The 16,050-nt window shown below is 41.7% G+C and overlaps 1 protein-coding gene across 3 annotated transcripts in view; it reads left to right on the plus strand.

Annotated features, from left to right (window-relative positions):
• The first annotated feature begins 1,168 nt into the window (after positions 1–1,168).
• Positions 1,169–16,050, plus strand: part of Ift74 (intraflagellar transport 74) — a 118,822-nt gene continuing 103,940 nt past the window's right edge. Inside the window, exons 1-3 of one of the 3 annotated variants that reach the window (XM_045131578.1) lie at positions 1,169–1,312; positions 8,730–8,864; positions 13,303–13,438. In XM_045131578.1, the coding sequence (XP_044987513.1) occupies positions 8,745–8,864; positions 13,303–13,438 (256 nt within the window). In that variant the 5' untranslated portion in view covers positions 1,169–1,312; positions 8,730–8,744. The other 2 variants (XM_045131584.1, XM_045131590.1) reach the window with 2 other exon arrangements.

Here is a 16,050-nt window from a genome sequence, read left to right on the forward strand (position 1 = left end):
AGATTCAATCCTCAGCAACCACACACACGCACCCCAAATGACAAAACCTAGTACAAAATGAGCCAATGTTAGATAAGGCAGAACTCCTGCCCTAAAGGAGTTCAGTGATAGCTACCCTGCCAATTTCAACTCTTACATCTGTTAGAGTTAATTGCAGCTAACAGAAACAATCTGTGGATGAAGTGACCAGGCCAATGTAAGAAGCTAGATGTTGTGCTTCTAACAAAAGTTCTAGACATACCCAGCAGAGTTGTTGTGGATGTACCTTCGCAGTCTTGGAAACTGCAGCTACTGCTGAGGCTGCCATCCTCACTGAGACTCCCTGGTTGCATTCATGCTTGGGGGTGTGTTCATCAGGTTCCATTAGCTCGTCTAGTAAGCAATATACTCATATTCCAAAAATAATTAGCAAGCAATATACTCATATCCCAATAATAAGGAAGACTGTGAAAGCAATTAACAGTCACCGTCACTTGCTATAGGGGAGTTAATTGGCTTGGGTAACGGAGGAAATTTGTTAAGTGTGTAGCTACTAGGTAATCAAAATCACAACAAAATGCATCTACAAATAGCTTTGATTCAAATAATTGCTATCATGGGTTACACTCTAAGAACCTGTCTTTAAAAAAAAAAAAACTGTTACCACATCCTTCCTCACAAACTTAGATCAAAAGAACTGTGACGAAGAACAGATTAAAGATATCAGGTCTGCAATGACTGGAAGGGACGGTGGCATTTACGCATGTTATGCAAAGCTAACAGGAGGGACAACTACTAAGTTAGAGGTGAAGAACAATGTAGGAACCGCCGCCTATTACAGGATGACGCAGGCGCTCTAATAAAGCGTAAGCTGACGTTGGTATACGTGAGGTCACGTAAGCGGGGTGACAGCTCCAACCAGCCCCACACAGTAAAGCGCACAGGAGTCTCTGATATCAAGAACTCTGAGGTGTTCAAGGTCCGTGTTCTGTTTTCCAGTTAAGGCCACTGTCTCCCACTTACTGACGGGGGCGGTGAGGAAGGGGAGCGGAAGTTCCTAGATCTCGCGATAGTAGTTTCTTCTCGCTCGTTTCCGGTGCCGAGATCAGAGGCGGAGAGCTGGCCAATCAGGAGGGGCCTTCCCAGCGCTGCTCCCGTTGCCGGGAGACGCGGCGCCGTGCGGCCGCTGGCGCGAGGCCTGGCGGGGCAGCTGGCGCAGCAAGTCCCGGAGCCGCGGCCCGGCCCAGTGCGGCCGGTGGCCTTTTGCGACAGAGCTTCACGTTCTCCTGGCCTGAGTGGCTAGCCTTCCCGTCCTCCTCCCGAGCCAGCCGAGGTAGAAGTCTCAAGTCCCCATCCTTTCTTCCTTCCCTTCTTCCTGTGTTGTCCATCTTACCTCTGAGACCCCGATCCGCGCCAGACGAGACAAACGGGAGTGCTGGGCTCGCGGCTTTAAACGGCTTGGGGCGGAGGCGCCGCCAGGTATTCCTCTTCTGCCGGGACGGGAAGGATGCGAGCGCCCTAGAAACGAAGTCACTCTGGCCTGAAGGAGCAATAATAGATCGCTGTCTTCTGGGCACAGTGGAAGAGGACTTCACAAGTTTCAACATGTGAGATTGGTTGGCTTTAGGGGGCCTTGGTGGTCGCAGCAATTAGGAGCTAGATATTTGACGTAGAATACCAGTAATCTCCACGCTACAAGGTAGGGCTCATGGTCGTGCTTCTGTTTTGGAGATGAAACACATCCCAGCTAAATGATGTGTCAAGACTACGTATGTACCATGTACCGCGCGAGTTACAGTGGGAAATGGAGTTTGTAGCCTTAATCTTTCTGGAAGCAAGGGATTGTGTGAATACTGCCTTTCTTCCCCTCGAGTGTTTGAATATTCAGTTGAACAACCTGAAGTAGGCCGTATTTAATAGTGCCCCTCCCCCTTTTCTTTAATTTCCTTTAGGGCTGATATAATGGTAAGCATTTTCCCTACCATAAGGCAATGGTAAAAAAAACCAAGTGAAATTTGTTTACATTGTACATTTTCTCAAAGTTAAAACGGGTGTTAGAGTGGTAGTGACTAATTCTTCTGTAAGTAAATGTTTATTTTACTAGCTTTTGGAGAAACCCTTTCACTAAAGAATTTGCCTCCAGAAAGTTAATTTTTTTTAAATTTAATTTTATTTATTTGAGAGATACAGAAAGGGGCCGAGATCGAGGGCGAGAGAGAATGAGAATGGGTGTGCCAGGGCCTTCAGCCACTGTAAACAAACTCCAGGCGCATGTGTCACCCTGTGCATCTGCCTCAAATGGGTCCTGGGGAATCAATCCTGGGTCCTTTGGCTTTGCAGCCAAACACCTTAAACACTAAGCCATCTCTTCAGCCCTTCTCTTGCTTTTCTTTGCATTATCCATGACCAGTCCTTGGCTTATAAATTCCTTCAACAATCTTATATCCCTTTTAATTCTAAACTGATAGTAACAGATTAATTAGTGTCTTATGATTCTGTCATTTAAACTAGATGCCCATTGTACGCATTCAGTTGCTTACTGAAAATTTCCTTTCAGACATATATCATTATCTCTTCATATTAAAAAAACAGTGTAGGGCTAGAGAGATGGCTTAGGGGTTAAGGTGCTTGCCTGCAAAACCAAACAACCAGGTTCAACTCCCCAGTAGCCACATAAAGCCAGATGCACAAAGTGGTACATGTGTCTGGAGTTCCTTTGTAGTGTCTAGAGGCCCTGGTGCACCCATTCTGTCTTTATTTGTACCTACCTCTTTCTCTCTCAAATAAAGTTTTTTATTTTTATTTTTTGCGTGCAGAGGGCTGGAGAGATGGCTCAGCTGTTGTGTGCTGGCCCCAATGACTAGATTTTGATTCCCCAGTACCATGTAAAGCCAGATGCAAAAATTATGGCTCATGCTTCTAGAATTCATTTGCAGTGGCTCTCTCTGAACATCTTTTTTTTTTTAAATTATTTATTTATTTATTTGAGAGTGACAGACACAGAGAGAAAGACAGATAGAGGCAGAGAGAGAGAATGGGCGCGCCAGGGCTTCCAGCCTCTGCAAATGAACTCCAGACACGTGCGCCCCCTTGTGCATCTGGCTAACGTGGGACCTGGGGAACCGAGCCTCGAACCGGGGTCCTTAGGCTTCACAGGCAAGCGCTTAACCGCTAAGCCATCTCTCCAGCCCCCCCCTTTTTTTTTTAAGTGCAGCAGGCTCTGGAGGGATAGTTTAAGCAGTTAAACTGCTTGCCTGCAAAGGCTAACAACCCAAGTTATACTCCCCAGTTATGCCACATTATGTTATTAGCTTTGAGAAGTGAGAGGTAAGAGAAATCGAGTACTAGGTTGTGGCTTGTGAGTACAGAGATGTTATCAAGAAACAAATTTTTAGGAGATGATATATTTATTTTAGATTTACTTTTTTTTTTTGATGTAGGGTCTCGCTGTACCCCGAGTTGACCTGGGCTATATAGTCTCAGGGCACCCTCAAACTCATGGCGATCCTCCTACCTCTGCCTCCCAAGTGCTGAGATTAAAGGCGTGAGCCACAATGCCTGGCTTTAGATTTACAAGTTTTTAGTTTGAAACCTTTACACAACATCTGAATGGAGAAGTTAAGTAATTATTTGGATATAAAAACCTGAAGTTGAGGGCTGGAGATGCTTAGAGGTTAAGTGCTTGCCTGTTAAGCCTAAGGACCCCAGTTTGAGGCTCAATTCCCTAGGACCCACATTAGCCAGATGCACAAGGGGGCGCACGCATCTGGAGCGTCTGGAGTTCGTTTGCAGTGGCTGGAAGCCCTGGTGTGCCCATTCTCTCTCTCTCCCTCTTTCTGTCTTTCTCCCTGTGTCTGTCGCTCTCAAATAAATAAATAAAAAATGAACAAAAAAATATTAAAAAAAAAAACCCTGAAGTTGAGGGCTGGAGATGCTTAGAGGTTAAGTGCTTGCCTGTTAAGCCTAAGGACCCCAGTTTGAGGCTCAATTCCCCAGGACCCACATTAGCCAGATGCACAAGGGGCCGCATGCATCTGGAGTTCGATTGCAGTGGCCGGAGGCCCTGTCGTGCCCATTCTCTCTCCCTCTCTCCCTCTCTCCCCCCCCTCTCTCTCTCTCCCTCCCTCCCTCCCTCCCTTCTTCCCTCTTTCTCTCTGTCTGTTACTTTCAAATAAATAAATAAAAATAAACAAAAAATTTAAAAAAAACCTGAAGTTGAGTGTGTTAGGGTGGGAGATAGAAATTTGTGACTTTTTAAATTAATCAAGGCTAAAACTGAGAGGACAGCAAACAAGAGTGTGCATGGTATATTGTGGTAAGTTGCTGTTTACAAACACATAGACCATGGAAACAGGAAATGATATTTGCCAGGAAGAGATGAGTATCATAACAATAGCTTCATGTAAGACACAGGGAAATTTGACATTTATGTCCCTGGCAGTATTGTAAGGGTTCATTTGGTTGGAATAGTAGAAATGGAGTAGCTAATGGAAATAGACTACTCTTAAAAGTTTGCTTGCACCGGGCGTGGTGGCGCATGCCTTTAATCCCAGCACTTGGGAGGCAGAGGTAGGAGGATAGCCGTGAGTTCGAGGCCACCCTGAGACTACATAATGAATTCCAGGTCAGCCTGGGCTAGAGTGAGACTCTACCTCAAAAAAAAAAAAGCAAAAAAAAAAAAGTTTGCATAAGTAAAGAATATCTGGGGGCTGGAGCAATGGCTTAGTGATTAAGGTGCTTGCCTTTGAAGCCTAAGAACCCATGTTTGACTCTCCATGTCCCACGTAAGCCAGAGGAGGTGACAAGCATGCAGGGTCACACATGCACACAAGGTGGCACAAGCGTTTGGAGTTTGATTGCACTGGTTGGAGACCCTAATGTGCCAATTCTCTCTCTCATTAAAAAAAAAAAATCTGGAACAGAATCAGAGCTTTTTTCAGCACTAAAAAATTTGTTTCTGTGTGTGGTGTAAACCATTTTCTCCCACAAGCTGCTCTTGGTTAGATGTTTTCTGACAGCAATGTGAAGCTAACTGTAACAGTAAATTGATACCAGGAGTGAGGTTGTTGCTGCTAAAAACCTGATTCTGTAGCTTTGGCCTTTGGGAAATGATTTGAAGGAGGAATGTGGAAGAATTTGAAACCTTGCCTTAAGAGATGCTTTTTAGTACTGTATGTACAGCTTGATGGATCATTCTGGTTGGAGTTGAAAGACCACCTGAATGCAGTGAGAACTATGGACTGTGCTATTTGCCTTGAGTTTTGGCTGAAGAGAAACAGCTTTGCCTGGACTGGGGAGAAGCAGTTTGTGTGAGAGGTTTGTTGTTATGCCTGTGTCTTGTGAACTTGTGCAGGGTTGCATTGCATAGAAAAGGACTTGTATCAGCAGAGGGATATAGCACAGGGGATAAAACCTCGAAATTTTTGTGCCAAAACTGCTGCCTGTTTAGCTGTAGTGTTTGTTTGTTTGTTTGTTTGTTTGAGAGATTACAACCATTAGGATTGGGCCAGCTGATCTGCATTGTGACAATAGGAAGAGTGCATACTCTTTTGAAGGGGCCTGAATGCTGAAGGAGTGTCCTGTTCTTCAAAGTCTGCTTTATAATCCCCCTGGATTAACAAGTTGGTAGTCCACCTGGTACCATGGAGTATAACAAATTTAGGAAAGCGAGGGTCATTGAATTTGCAATACAGTTTTCTATTTTGGAAATGGCCATGGGCAGCGTGAAGCAGGTTTGTTGGATTACCTGAGTGGAGACCAGATGGAGCCATGTAGATGAATGGTGAGTTGCAGTGGAGACTAATGGAAATGCCAAGACTGTGGGATGACTGCCAAGTAGAGCTGGTAGCACTGGATGAAGTTTTGTGGGACTGTGAGTAGCATACTTGGAGGGGCGAAATGGAACTGTAGAGACTTTTTGTCACTGGCTGGAGTTTTTGGACATGGAGTTAAGAGTTTGATGTTTGTCCTGTTTGTTTTAAATTTTGTACTGGTTGAATATTTCTTTGCTATGCCCAATGCCATGGTTTTCAGTGTGAATGTTTATTCTTTGCCATTATTACTAATTTGGTATTAAGGCTCAGTTAATAGACCTTCGACTATGGAGATGTTTGAACAACATTGGGATTGATTAAAAACTATGGGGACTTATTTTTTTATTTTTATTTTTTTGAGGGAGGGTCTTACTTTAGGCTGACCTGAAATTCACTATGTATACTCAGGGTGGCCTCGAACTCACGGTAATCCTCCTACCTCTGCCTCCTGAGTGCTGGGATTAAAGGCATATGCCACCACACCCGGCTATGGGGACTTTTAAAGTTGGATTGAATGCATTGCGTTTTACATCATGGATGGTTATCAGTTTATGGGGGCCCAAGGCTGAATGGTGGTTTGATTCAGGTGTCCCATAAACTTAAGTATTGTGACTTCTAGGTCCCCAGCTGGTGGCAGTTTGGGAATTGGAGACTCCTGGAGGAAGTGTATTGTTGAGGGTGGGCTTATGGGTGTTATATAGCCAGTTTCCTCTTGCCATTGTTGGTACACTCTCCTGCTGTTGTTGGCCAGGAGATGATGTCCACCCATTGCTCATGACATTGTTTTCCCCTGCCATCATGGAGCTTCTCCTTGAGTAAGCCAAATAAACCAATTTCAGCCACAAGGTCCTCTTGGTTGGGTGTTTTCCTGCAGCAATGTGAAGCTAACTATAATACTGTGATTATGAAAGATTGAGCATAGTAACAGACTAAAGGTAATAAAATTTAAAGCAGTATCCCAAAGGAGGTGTTAAGTGTTTCATACCAAAGGCAATGGGATGAAGTGTACAACTCAGAAAAGTGATGCATCTTTTTCTAATTTTTTAATTATTATTAACAATTTCCATGATTATAAAAAATATCCCATGGTAATGTCCTTCCTCCCCCCACTTTCCCCTTTGAAATTCCATTCTCCATCATATCCCCTCCCCCTCTCAATCAATCAGTCTCTTATTACTTACTTTTCCTCCTATTATGATGGTCTTATGTAGGTAGTGTCAGGCACCATGAGGTCATGGATATCCAGGCCATTTTGTGTCCAGGGTAGCATGTTGTAAGGAGTCCCACCCTTCCTTTGGCTCTTACATTCCTTCTGCTACCTCTTCCACAATAGACCCTGAACCTTGGAAGGTGTGATAGAGATATTGTAGTGCTGAGCACTCTTGTCACTTCTTCCCAGCACCATGATGCCTTCTGAGTCATCCCAAGGTCACTGCCATCTGAAAAGAGAAGATTCTCCACCAACAGTGATAGTAGCATTAATATAAGGGTATGAACATTAAGAGAAGTGCTTACTGGGCAGTTTGATAAGCATAGTATATACATTTAGCCAGACAGCAGGAGACATTACACCCCTAGGGTTCATGACTACCTCTGTTTTAAGTTTTCAGTATCAGGGATGTATTCCCTCCCATGGAGCGGGCCTCTACTCCAATTAGAGGCCAGTTGGTTTTCCCCATGACAAACGTGCCACTATTGCACCCCTTGGCTCATTTGGCCTGGCTGGACAAATACAAGGCTTGCGGTGTCCACTGTTGAGTATCTTTACTAATGATTTCTCTCTCTCTCCCATTGAACTGCATGTAGAAAGGCTTTTTCCAGATTTCTGTCAGGTGGTCTATATGAAGAGGTTATCAGCTCAATTCCAGGATTTCTCAGTGGCCTTGCAGCCCAAGTATGTGGAATCTTTAGCAGTAGGGTCTTGTCATTTATTCCTGGTGAAAACCAAGGGCTTTGGCAATGGCCTATAATGTTTTGGGGACATCAGGGAACTCCCTGGCCAACAACTTACTGGAAGGTATCCCAAGTGATGAATCTTGAATGAGAGAGGGACTGTTGAATTTGGATGGCAGGATGTAGATAGGTAGGTTTGTAAGCTCCAAATAGAATGGAGTTTATGTCCTAATTTTCTCAAATCAAGGTATTTGGTGACAGTAACAAGAACAGACATTAGGTAGAATCGTGGTTAAGGAAGGACCAGAAAGTCAAAAGAAAAAGAATTCGAGGAGCTTGTACTTTGGGAGGTGATATATTGAGGAAGAATATTGTAATAAATTATTCCACACATTAAGTGGAACAAAAAGCAAAATTTGAATTAAAGCCCAGCTTGTAGGAGTACCTGGGGATGGTAATTTGCAAGAAAAATCACTACAAATTAAACATTTGAAGGAAGAGATCATGAATTATTAGTGTTTTGCTATACAAGATATCAAAGGATGGGCTGGAGAGATGGCTGAGCATTAAAGGTACTTGTCTGTGAAGCCTAGGAATCTATGTTCGATCCCCCAGTGTCCACATAAGCCAGATGCATAAGGTGGTACATGTGTCTGGAGTTTGTTTGCAGTGGCTAGAGGCCCTGGCACACCAATTCTCTATCTGCTCCCCCCTCAAATAAGTAAATTAAGTAAACAAAAGTAAAATGTTTTAAAAAAAAGATGTCAAGGGCTGGAGAGATGGCTTAGCGGTTAAGCGCTTGCCTGTGAAGCCTAAGGACCCCGGTTTGAGGCTCGGTTCCCAAGGTCCCACGTTAGCCAGATGCACAAGGGGGCGCACGCGTCTGGAGTTAGTTTGCAGAGGCTGGAAGCCCTGGCGCGCCCATTCTCTCTCTTTCTCCCTCTATCTGTCTTTCTCTCTGTGTCTGTCATAAATAAAAAAAAAAAAATTCTTAAAAAAAAAAGATGTCAAATGAACATTGAACTGTCTATTGTTTCCAAATAGCTGTTCAAGTGAACGATGGCCAGTAATCACAAATCTTCAACCCCTCGCCCTATGTCACGGGGTGGAATTGGTTTAACAGGAAGGCCTCCTTCTGGAATAAGACCCCCATCAGGAAATGTTCGAGTGACGCCTGGAGTAAGTTTAAAACATTCTATTAAATATTCTTCATATATTCTTATAGTTTACTTTGTTCTTCTTTTATTCTATAAACATATACTGTTGTATAAAATTTTGAGGGTGAATGTAAGATACCTAAATGTGGGAGAATGTTTGGAAGATAGTATTGAGGGATAATGCCACTAACACTGACTCACAAACAAGTATATTCTTATTTTTTTATTCATTTATTTTTGTGTGTGTGGTGTTCATATTTGTGTACACAAGTGAGGACACATGTATTTGAGTGCACATGTATGTGCAGATAGAGGCTAGAGGACAACCTTGGTGTCCTCAGGAACACCATCCTCTTTTTGAGACAAGATTTCTCCTTGACTTGGAGCTCAATAGTTAATCTAGATAGCTCCAGGGATTCTTCTATCTCTATCTTCCCAGTGTAGGGATTAGAGATGCATACTGGTATAACTGGCTTTTTAAAAAAAATTTTAAATTTTTTTATTTTTAAAAAAATTTTTATTAGCATTTTCCATGATTATAAAAAAATCCCATGGTAATTCCCCCCCCCCCCCATAACTGGCTTTTTAAAATGTGTACTTGGAATTGAACTCAGATCTTCATGTTTGTGAGGCAGAGACTTTACTCATTGAGCTATCTCCTTAACCTTCTCCTACAATTAAAGCTATAGTATAGTAGTTTACTTTTATGGTCCTTGTCCATGCTAGGCCCAGGTCAGGTTACAATAATTAAAGTGGAACATTTTAGGCTAAGAACCAAATGAAGTAGAATTAAACTAGCAACAAAATAGAGCATATGTTAAGAATTCAATTAATCATTAATATAACAATTCAAATTAGTTGAAAAGTAAGAATATTCATTAAATCACCCTCAAAACTAGTACATTGCTGTTTTATATTCCTGGATGCCTTTTTTTGTTAGATATGGACATATTTTGTATGTAAACATCACATGTTGGTACCATCCTTTCCCTCCTCCCTGCCTCTTTTCTGAAGAGACCTTCCTCATTGGAGATGCAGATCAACCTCATTGCAATTGCAGATCATGCATTATGGAGGTGGGGAATGGCAGTGTCTCTGTGCAAGAGTATTCACTGAATTACGTTCAAAACTAATAAGTTACTGTTTCATATTCTTTTATGCCTTTCTTTTTATCTTTTTTTTTTTGGGTTTTCAAAGGTAGGGTCTCATTCTAACCCAGGCTGACCTGGAATTCACTATGTAGTCTCAGGGTGACCTTAAACTCTTGGTAATCCTCAAACCTCTGTTTCCTGAGTGCTGGGATTAAAGGCATGTGCCAGGCTGGAGAGATGGCTTAGCGGTTAAGCCACATGTCTGTGAAGCCTAAGGACCCAGGTTTGATTCTCTAGGTCCCACATAGGCCAGATGCACATGGTCTTACATGCGTCTGGAGTTTGTTTGCAGTGGTTAGAGGCCCTGGTGCACCCATTCTGTCTCCCCTACACTTCTCTCTCTGTCTCTAATAAATAAATAAATAAATCTTTTTTACAAAAGGTGTGTGCCACCATGTCTGGCTCCTCTTTTTATCTTATCAGAATTCTAGATAGTTAAAAAACTTGGTTTTTAAAGATATACTTACTTATTTGAGATACAGAGGGAGAGAAAGACAAAGAATAAATGAACGTGTATGAACATTCCAGGGCCTCTTGCTGTTGCATTTGAACTCCAGAACTATGTTCCATTTTTTGGGGGTCGGTTTATGTGGTACTGGGGATTTGAACCCCTGCCAACAGGCCTTGCAAACAAGTGCCTTTAACTGCTGAGTCTTCCTCCTCCCCAGCTGTAAACTTGACTTTTTTTTTTTTTTTTCCGAGGTATGAGAATACTATGTATTCTCAGGGTTGCCTTGATCTCATGGCAATCCTCCTATCTCTGCCTCCTGAGTGCTGGGATTAAAGGTATGTGCCACCAGGCCTGGCTAAAACTTGACATTTTATTTTTAAAGTTATTATTATTATTATTTTGGTTTTTCGAGGTAGCATTTCATTGTAGCTCAGGTTGACCTGGAATTCACTATGTAGTCTGGCCTCAAACTCATGACGATCCTTCTACCTCTCCCTCCTGAGTGCTGGGATTAAAGGTGTGTGCCACTATGCCCGACTCTATATAATTTTGATATAGGCTGGGGGCTTCTTAATAATGACAATAGAAAGTACTTGAAATTTTAGTATTTGAATTTTAAAAAAATTGAAAACCCCATCAGAATGAAAAAAAAATTATAAACCAGTTAAAATTATAATATAAAAAACATATGGGCAAAAGTTTAAAAAAAATTAGATAGTGTCTTGTTTATGTTGCCCAGGATAGCCTTGAACTGACAGTTCTCTTGTCCCATTCTTCCTAGAACTAGGAAAATGGGTTTATACCACTATGCCCAGCAGGGTTCAGAATCTTAAAATGAAAAAGCATACTGTTAATTTGCAAGAGTTCATTCTACCATGTCTGGATAGAATGAACTCTTGCAAATTAATAATATGCTTTCTTAAGAAGATTTCCTTTTTTCCTGGGTTTAAAGAAAATACATGAGTATTTAAGATAGAAAATTCTACAAGGGAAAAAATGAAATTAACTGTAATATCATTATATAGAAACAATGGTACTTTGTTTGAGACCATATCGTGCCATGTATCCAGGTGGCTTTTAATTTGTAGGCCTGCTGCCTTGGATTTCTGAGTCCTGGCATTATAGGCATGTGCCATCATGCCTGGCCTGTTGCTCTTTTTTCATGATCCTCCATATTTAAAAAAAAATATTATTTATTTATTTATTTGAGAGAGAGAGAGTGAGAATGGATATGCCAGGGCCTCCAAACACTGCAAATGAACTCCAGATGCATGTGCCCTATTGTGCATCTGTTTTACATGGGTCCTGGAGAGTTGAAATGGGATCCTTTGGCTTTGCAGGCAAACACCTTAACTGCTAACCCATCTCTCCAGTCTGATCGTCCATATGTTTGTTTTTTTTTTCAAGGTAGGGTCTCACTCTAGCCCAGGCTGACCTGGAATTCACTGTGTATTCTTAGGGTAGCCTTGAACTCACGGCAATTCTCCTACCTCTACCTCCTGAGTGCCAGGATTAAAGGCGTGTAGCACCACACCTGGCTCCATATTTTTTTTAGTGAGACTGACACACTACCTACTGCTGTAAAGGGGCTCCTTCACACGCATGCACGCACGCACGCACGCACACGCACATGCATGTACGCACAAAATAGAGTGACTTTATATTTTGCATGTGAGTGTAGAATGGTGTTTGTGGCATCTGGACGTGTGTCTGCAGAGGCTGTGTTTTCCTCTATCATTTGCATGTTTCCTTAAGATGGAGTCTCTCACCTCACAGCCACTGTTTTTGGACTTGGGCAGTATCAGGCTCTCTGAGGCTATCATGCTTGGTAAACATTTAATTTGTTTGCAGTTTTGATATATCATAAATAACATCTATATGTAGTACTTTAACTTTTAATGAAATATATTACTTAGTCATGGATTTTAGATGTTAGAATTTTTTTGTTTTGTTTTTTTTGAGGTAGGGTTTCACTCTAGCTCAGGCTGACCTGGAATTCACTATGTAGTCTCAGGGTAGCCTTGAACTCAGGGCAATCTTCTTACCTCTGCTTCCCAAGTGCTGGGATTAAAGGTGTGCACCACCACGTCTGCCAGAAATTTATTATTTAAGTGTTTTTAGTTATTTATTTGAGAGAGACAGAAAGTATAGGCATAGCATGTCTTTTGTCATTGCAAATCAACTCCAGATGCTTATGCCACTTTGTACATCTAGCTTTATGTGGGTACTGGGCAATTGAACCCAGACCATTAGGTTTTACACGTAATTATCTTTAACCACTGGGCTGTCTCTCCAGCCCAAAAGCTTATTTATTTTTTTCATTTTTTGTTTTTATTTTTTTGGTTTTTCAAGGCAGGGTCTCACTATATCCCAGGCTGACTTGGAGTTTACTTTGTATTTTCAGGGTGGCCTCAAACTCATGATGCTCCACCTACCTCTGCCATCTGAGTGCAGGGATTAAAGGCGTGTGCCATCATGCCTATGTTAGTTTATTATTTAATACCATTAAAGATTTCAGATGTCCAGGATGGAGAGATGGCTTAGTAGTTAAGGGACTTGCCTGCTGAGCCAAAGGATTCAGGTTCAATTCCCTAGTAACCAGGTAAGCCAGATAAACATGATGGTGCATACATCTGGAGTTTGTTTGCAGTGTCTAGGGGCTCTGGCACGCCCATTCTCTCTCTCAAGTGAATAAAAATAAAATATTTCAAAAATACTTCAGACATCCAAATATATAAAGGTTATTTTATAAGTAATGTAGAGTTTTAATTTTTACAAAAATTCCCTTTATAAGTCTTATATTGGTAGCAGTACTGTGATATATTTTTTCATAGTAAAAGTAAAATCTTGCTTTTTAGTTGCCAACTGCAATAGCAAGACCCGGTTCTCGTGGTGGCTCTTTAGGGACTGGTGGTGTTTTGTCATCTCAGATCAAAGTTGCTGATCGTCCTGTAACCCAGCAAGGTTTGACTGGAATGAAAACTGGAATGAAAGGTATTTATTTTATGAAGATGAGTATATTTTGCATAACTTCATTAATAAATGAGAACTACAGCCTGTAGTACCTATACTTTGTCTTATAAAATTGCTGTGAAATGACAGTATAGAATACAATGAAATTCTTTTCTGTAGTTTTCTTAATAAAATGACTCCATTAAAATATCTATATTTGGGCTGGGTGTGGTGGTGCATGCCTTTAATCCCAGCACTTGGGAGGCAGAGTAGGAGGATAGCTGAGAGTTCAAGGCCACAATGAAACTACATAGTGAATTCCTGGTCAGCCTGTGCCTGAGCGAGACCCTACCTTGAAGAAAAACAAAAACAAACAAACAACCAAAAATATTTTACTGCACCACTATATAGTTTAGGTAAGGAAGTAGGCTAATATAAATCTATATTTTTGAATTATTATGCTTTTTTAAGGTATAATAGTATGTCATAATTTATGTGATTTTTTTTTTTTTTTTAAGAAATTGTCCTGTTTAGTCCAGGCTGCCCTCAAACTTACTGCGTAGCTGAGGATGACTTCAAAGCCCTCTACCTTTCATCTGCTGGGATCATAGGCATTACCACGCCTGACTTACATTTTCTTTCTTTGCTTTTTTTTTTTTTTTTTTTTTTTTTTTTTTTTTTTTTTTTGGTTTTTCGAGGTAGGGTCTCACTCTGGCTCAGGCTGACCTGGAATTCACTATGTAGTCTCAGGGTGGCCTCGAACTCTCAGCGATCCTCCTACCTCTGCCTCCCAAGTGCTGGGATTAAAGGCATGCGCCACCACGCCCGGCCTTTCTTTGCTTTTTGAGGCACAGTCCCAGTATAGCCCACGCTGATCTGTCATTCACTTTATAGCCTAGGCTGTCTTTGAACTCATGGCTATCCTCCTACTTCAGCTTTCTAAGTGCTGAGATTAAAGGTGTGCACCACCACTCCTATACTGAATTAAATATTTTTAGAAGCTCTTATCCCCTTCCACCCCCCCAGTACTGGGGATTGAACCTACAACGAGTATACTAATCACTGAACTATGTCCCTAGCCTCTATTACACTGTCTTTTATAATTCAGAAATTTGATCTGTCTGACATATAAACTAAAACTTGATTGACCTTTTTTTTTTTTTTTGGTCTTTCAAGGTAGTTCCTCAATTCTAGCTCAGGCTGACCTGGAATTCACGCTGTAGTATCAGGGCCTTGAACTCACAGTGATCCTCCTACCTCTGCCTCCTGAGTGCTGGGCTTAAAGGTATGTGCCACCATGCCTGGTTTGATTGAATTTTTATAATGTTTTGTTTATTTTTATTTATTTATTTATTTGTTTATTTATTTGAGAGTGACAGAGAGAAAGAGGCTGGGGGGGGGGGAGAATGGGTGCGCCAGGGCCTCCAGCCACTGCAGATGAACTCCAGACGTGTGCACCCCTTGTACATCTGGCTAATGTGGGTCCTGGGGAATTGAGCCTTGAACCGGGGTCCTTAGACTTCACAGGCAAGTGCTTAACCACCAGGCCATCTCTGCAGCCCTGATTGAATTTTTTATACAGTGATTTATTTTATATTTGATAAAGGATGTATTGGGACAAGAATAGTCTTCAGGTACAAAGTTAATTTATTTTATTTTTATTTATTTATTTATTTGACAGAGAGAGGGAGAGAGAGAATGGGCATGCCAGGGCCTCTAGCCACTGCAAATAAACTCCAGGTACATGCACCCCCTTTTGCATCTGGTTAATGTGGGTCCTGGGGAATTGAACCTGGGTCTTTTGGTTTTGCAAACAAATGTCTTAACTGCTAAGTCATCCCTCCATCCTCTACAAAGTTAATTTTAACTTATAGTAATTTTAACTTATAGTTGGCCCTCTGCACCCACAAGTTTCATCCAAAACTGGATTCGAGCAACTGCACATAAAAATTGTTCTGCATTTGTACTGAGCATGCTCAGACTTTGCTCTCTTGTCCTTACTCTCTAAGCAATATTATAGAGAAGCTGTTTCTACTATATCAGTGAGGTAAACAAGCAATCTGGAGGCCTTTCAACAAGATGATGTGCATACATTATGTGCAAGTATTGCTGTCATTCCCACTGGGGTCTTGGAACCAATTCTTCAAATGCCAAGTGACCATTGTACTCTTTCTTTCTTTTTTTGGGGGGGGTACTTAAAAAATTATTCATGAAAGAGTAAGAGAGTGAGTGAGTGAGAGAGAAAGATAATTGACACACCAGGGCCTCTAGCCACTGCAGTCATTGTGCAGTTCTGGGAGCAGAACTTGAGTCCTTAGATTTTGCTGGCAAGTGCCACTAAGCCATCTCTCCAGCCTTTTCTTTCTTTCTTTTTTTTTTTTTTTTTCTCAAGGTAGGGTCTCATTCTGGCCCAGGCTGACCTGAATTCACTTTGTATTCTCAGGGTGGCCTTGAACTCATGGTGATCCTCCTCCTTCTGCCTCCAAGTGCTAGGATTAAAGGTGGGTGCCATCACACCTGGCTTGGTACTTTTTTTTTCTTTCAGTTTTTTAAAATTTATTTTTATTTGAGACAGAGAGAGCGAGGGGGGGGGGGGCGCAGACAGACAATGGATGCTCCAGGGCGTCTAGCCACTGCAAATGAACTCCAGATGC

Source organism: Jaculus jaculus, chromosome 1, assembly GCF_020740685.1.
Source record: "Jaculus jaculus isolate mJacJac1 chromosome 1, mJacJac1.mat.Y.cur, whole genome shotgun sequence".
NCBI classification, from domain to species: Eukaryota; Metazoa; Chordata; class Mammalia; order Rodentia; family Dipodidae; genus Jaculus; species Jaculus jaculus.